The 4,430-nt window shown below is 57.9% G+C and overlaps 1 protein-coding gene across 1 annotated transcript; it reads left to right on the top strand.

Moving 5' to 3' along the window:
* The first annotated feature begins 2,007 nt into the window (after positions 1 to 2,007).
* Positions 2,008 to 4,026, top strand: LOC127774206 (heat shock 70 kDa protein BIP3). The gene has a single exon (XM_052300471.1). It carries the CDS (start codon positions 2,008 to 2,010, stop codon positions 4,024 to 4,026), a length of 2,019 nt encoding a protein of 672 aa, XP_052156431.1.
* Positions 4,027 to 4,430: the final 404 nt, after the last annotated feature.

Below are 4,430 nucleotides of genomic sequence, written 5' to 3'. Positions count from 1 at the left end.
AGCTACTCCGTTCGATGAAACATGCAGTTTTCAAACAAGTATACACCATTCTCATAAAAAAAAATCAACTTCGACGAGTACAAGTTCAAATTTTTCTCTAGAAGTTATTTTTAACGACGTAAAGAGTAGCTTGCAAGGAAATTGACTCCAAAAGTCCTCAAGTAACCGATCCAATGAATTAATCATCAGAAAAGAAGCGAAAAAGTCCACTTGAACTCCTTCATAATATAGGTAAAGTCCACTTTAACTCCTTCATAATATAGGTCGGATTTGATTCATATCCCTCAACCTTAAAACCAGTTATTACGACTCCTTCAACTATTAAAACCATGTAAATAGACTAGCTCGGCTGTTTTAAAGGCAATTTTCGCTAACATGTGACATCCCAATCATCACAAAAATAAAAAAAAGAAATAGACACAGGCCCACATGTCTTCTTCCTCCTCCCTCTTCCGCCTCCTATTCACACTCTCAGTATCACGATTCTCTCAGTGGAGGAGCCTTGGGAGGTTAGAGGAGATGGGGCTCAAGTGTTGGTGCTCCGACGATGGAACAAGAGCGACTGAGTGTGTCCTACGACTCGGCTCATCCAAAGGTGGAGGTTTCCAGCGAGGAAGATAGCATAAGCACGACAGTCAAGGGCTCGGTTCGGCGGAGAGAGAAGAGATGCCAACGAGCTCAGATCTGGATCTCGGCCTTCCAAGGGTGTCATCACGCGTCCCCTGTGACAAGGAACTCGCTTTCTATGTTGGAGATGTTGAGGAGGTGTGGGTGAGGCTAGTGGCTGTGGAGTGGATCTAGAGTAGAGGAGCAGCCATGGGCTCATGGCGACATTAATGACGATGAAAGACAATAGAAGATTGTGAGGGAGTCCTCACCAAAGTAGCGCAAAGCCGGTGTCACAGTGGGATGGCATGAGACGGCTCGTAACGGTAGATCAAGATGGTAGTCTTAGCGGTGGTTTGCATGAGGAATTGAGGAGATGGGCCTACTTTGATTACTTCGGGTAGAAGATAAGAGGATTAGGGAGGAGGGGGAGGGGAGGGGGAGAGTCGCAACAGAGGACCACCTCTGCCTCACAATTCGACTGTGAATTGCGCCACGGCTTTACTGGCGACCCCACCACCGCCCAGCCCTAGGCCGTAGACCACGCGAGGGCATGGAGCTCCACACCGGACAACGCCACGAAGTACAAGCACTATGGAGCGCGGGATGGGACCACCGCCTATTGCAAGCAGCGGCTTGCGCGGAGGGGACGGTGTTGTGAAGGAGGCGTCCCAATTGCCGGAGAGGAACGCGCGGACGACCTCGGCGAGGAGGAAGCGACTTTTTCTTCTGGCTTTTTTCCCTTAGCACTTACATGTGGGTCCCACTGTTCTTTTTAATTTTTTTTATGATTGGATAGCCACGTCAGCTAATACCAACTTCAATATTATCCTAGGAGTCATTTTGTAATGGTGTTAACAGTTGGAGAAGTTATTATAACCGGTTTTGTGATTAAGGGATACAAATCAGATCCGAGGTATAATGAGGGTGTCAAAGTGGATTTTTTCCCAAAGAAGTTGACTAGATAATTGGGCCTTAGTTTTGTGGCAGCTGAGCTGAACTGGCCCATAGCCGTTCATCCATTTATTTACGGGCCCGGCAGGATGTCTGGATCCAGCAAATCAAGCCCAACATGTAATTTCCGGTGTGTCGAACCGTCTGTATGGGCCAGGCCGGATCCAAACACCGAGATGGAAAACCAACATGAAATTTCCGCGCGCCACGCGCGCCCCTTCCATGTCCGGAACGACGCCCAAAGCCCACGTGTTAACACGACGCTTCCCCTACACCTCACCGCCCGATCGGAACAACGGACGGCTCAGATCACGCCGCTGACGCGTACGCCCCGCCGCAGAGCCTCCCATTGGACGCTACACGCACGCGCGGCGCCGCGCCGGCGCGGCCACACCCAAAGCTATATATTGAGCCGCCCCCCCCGCGTCTCGTCTCTCACACACAGCCATGGCGCGCGGCGCAACGTGGACGCGGCGGCTGCACCTGCACGGCCTCTTCCTCGCCGTGCTCCTCCTCCTCACGTTGCCGGCGGGCTCCACCGCGGCCGCCGGCGGCGGCGGCGGTGGCGGCGGCACCGTGATCGGGATCGACCTCGGCACCACCTACTCGTGCGTTGGTGTCTACCGGAATGGCCACGTCGAGATCATCGCCAACGACCAGGGGAACCGGATCACACCCTCGTGGGTCGCCTTCACCGGCGGCGGCGAGCGGCTCATCGGCGAGGCCGCCAAGAACCAGGCGGCGGCGAACCCGGGGCGGACGGTGTACGACGCCAAGCGCCTCATCGGCCGCCGGTTCGCCGACGCCGAGGTGCAGCGCGACATGAGGCTGCTGCCGTTCGCTGTCGTCGACAAGGGCGGCAAGCCGCACGTCCGCGTCGAGGTGAGGGGCGGCGACGTGCGGCTGCTCAGCCCCGAGGAGGTGAGCGCCATGGTGCTCGCCAGGATGAAGGAGACGGCGGAGGCCTACCTCGGGGAGGAGGTCACCCGCGCCGTCGTCACCGTGCCGGCCTACTTCAACGACGCGCAGCGGCAGGCCACCAAGGACGCCGCCACCATCGCCGGCCTCGCCGTCGAGCGCATCCTCAACGAGCCCGCCGCCGCCGCGCTCGCCTACGGCGTCGGCAAGGAGGGCGCCGGCGGGAAGAACGTCCTCGTCTTCGACCTCGGCGGCGGCACGTTCGACGTCAGCGTCCTCGCCATCGACGGCGGCGTGTACGAGGTCCTCGCCACCAACGGCGACACCCACCTCGGCGGCGAGGACTTCGACCAGCGCGTCATGGAGCACTTCGTGGAGCTCGTCAGGCGCAAGCACGGCCGCGACATCGCCGGCGACGCGCGCGCGCTCGGCAAGCTCCGCCGCGAGTGCGAGCGCGCCAAGCGCGCGCTCAGCAGCCAGCACCAGGTGCGCGTCGAGGTGGAGTCTCTGTTCGACGGCGTCGACCTGTCGGAGCCGCTGTCCAGGGCGCGGTTCGAGGAGCTCAACAACGACCTGTTCCGGAAGACGATGGCGCCGGTGAGGAAGGCCATGGCGGACGCCAGGCTGAGCAATGCCGACATCGACGAGATCGTCCTCGTCGGCGGCAGCACGAGGATCCCCAAGGTGAGGCAGCTGCTCAGGGACTACTTCGGCGGCAAGCAGCCCAACCAGGGCGTCAACCCCGACGAGGCCGTGGCCTACGGCGCCGCCATCCAGGCCAACATCGTCGGCGGCGACACCGACAACAAAACCCGCGACATGGTCGTCATCGACGTCACGCCGCTCACCCTCGGCCTCGAGACCGCCGGCGGCGTCATGGCCACCCTGATCCCGCGCAACACGCCGGTGCCGACGAAGAGGGCGCAGCTGTTCTCCACCTACAAGGACAAGCAGACGACGGTGACCGTCAAGGTGTTCGAGGGCGAGCGGAGCATGACGCGGGACAACCGGCTGCTCGGCAGGTTCGACCTCGCCGGCATCGCGCCGGCGCCGCGCGGCGCGCCGCAGATCGAGGTGGCGTTCGAGGTGGACGCGGACGGCATCCTCAGCGTGAGCGCCGCCGACAGGGCCACCGGCAGGTCGGAGAGGATCACCATCTCCGGCGACGACCGCAAGACCAGCCGGGAGGAGATCGACCGGATGGTGGGCGAGGCGGAGGAGTTCGCCGACGAGGACCGCCGCCACAGGGAGCGCGCCGGCGCCCGGAACAGCCTGGAGGCCTACGTCTACGGCGTCAAGAACGCCGTGGTGGGCGGCGAGATGGCGGGCGCCATGGACGGCGGCGAGAAGGAGAAGGTGGAGGAGGCGGTGATGGAGGCGTACGAGTGGCTCGACGGCAACCAGGACGTCGGCAAGGAGGAGTACGAGGAGAAGCTCCGGGAGCTGGAGGACGTGTGCAACCCGGTCATGTCGGCGGTGTACCAGAGGTCCGGCGGCTCACGGCGAGATGGCGACGGCGGCGGCGACGACGACCACGATGAGCTTTAGGCCGCCGGCTAGCTAGAATTTATTTTTGTTGTTTTTTTTCTGTAGAAAATTATAGGCAGATAATAACCCTCCCTCCATCTATTTTTGATAGTAATATTTCATCTTAACGCACAGACCAATGATAAGCAATTCCGTTCTACTTATCATCTATTTAAACATGCTGCTAGTCATTCCTCGTAAACAAGCGATTCATTACTTGTGTGTAAGAATGGAGAGTCATGCATTAAATCCAAAAAAGTCATTAAGAGGATATGTTGTTCCATTGTTGAATTGAAATATGACTATCACAAATAAATTTTTCAGATTTGAAAATATAACTATTAAAAATAGATGAAGGGAGTAGTGATATTTACTACTTGCTTGCATTTCATATATTTTTAAGATAGTGGAAGAGTTTAGTCTAG

This window comes from Oryza glaberrima, chromosome 5 (genome assembly GCF_000147395.1).
Source record: "Oryza glaberrima chromosome 5, OglaRS2, whole genome shotgun sequence".
NCBI lineage: Eukaryota > Viridiplantae > Streptophyta > Magnoliopsida > Poales > Poaceae > Oryza > Oryza glaberrima.
The sequence above is the reverse complement of the archived record's forward strand: the minus strand, read 5'-3'. Positions and strand labels throughout refer to the sequence as shown.

What these genes read in the sequence shown, in the direction of transcription:
- LOC127774206 (XM_052300471.1), top strand. Translation starts at nt 2,008, where the DNA reads ATGGCGCGCGGCGCAACGTGGACGCGGCGGCTGCACCTGCACGGCCTC.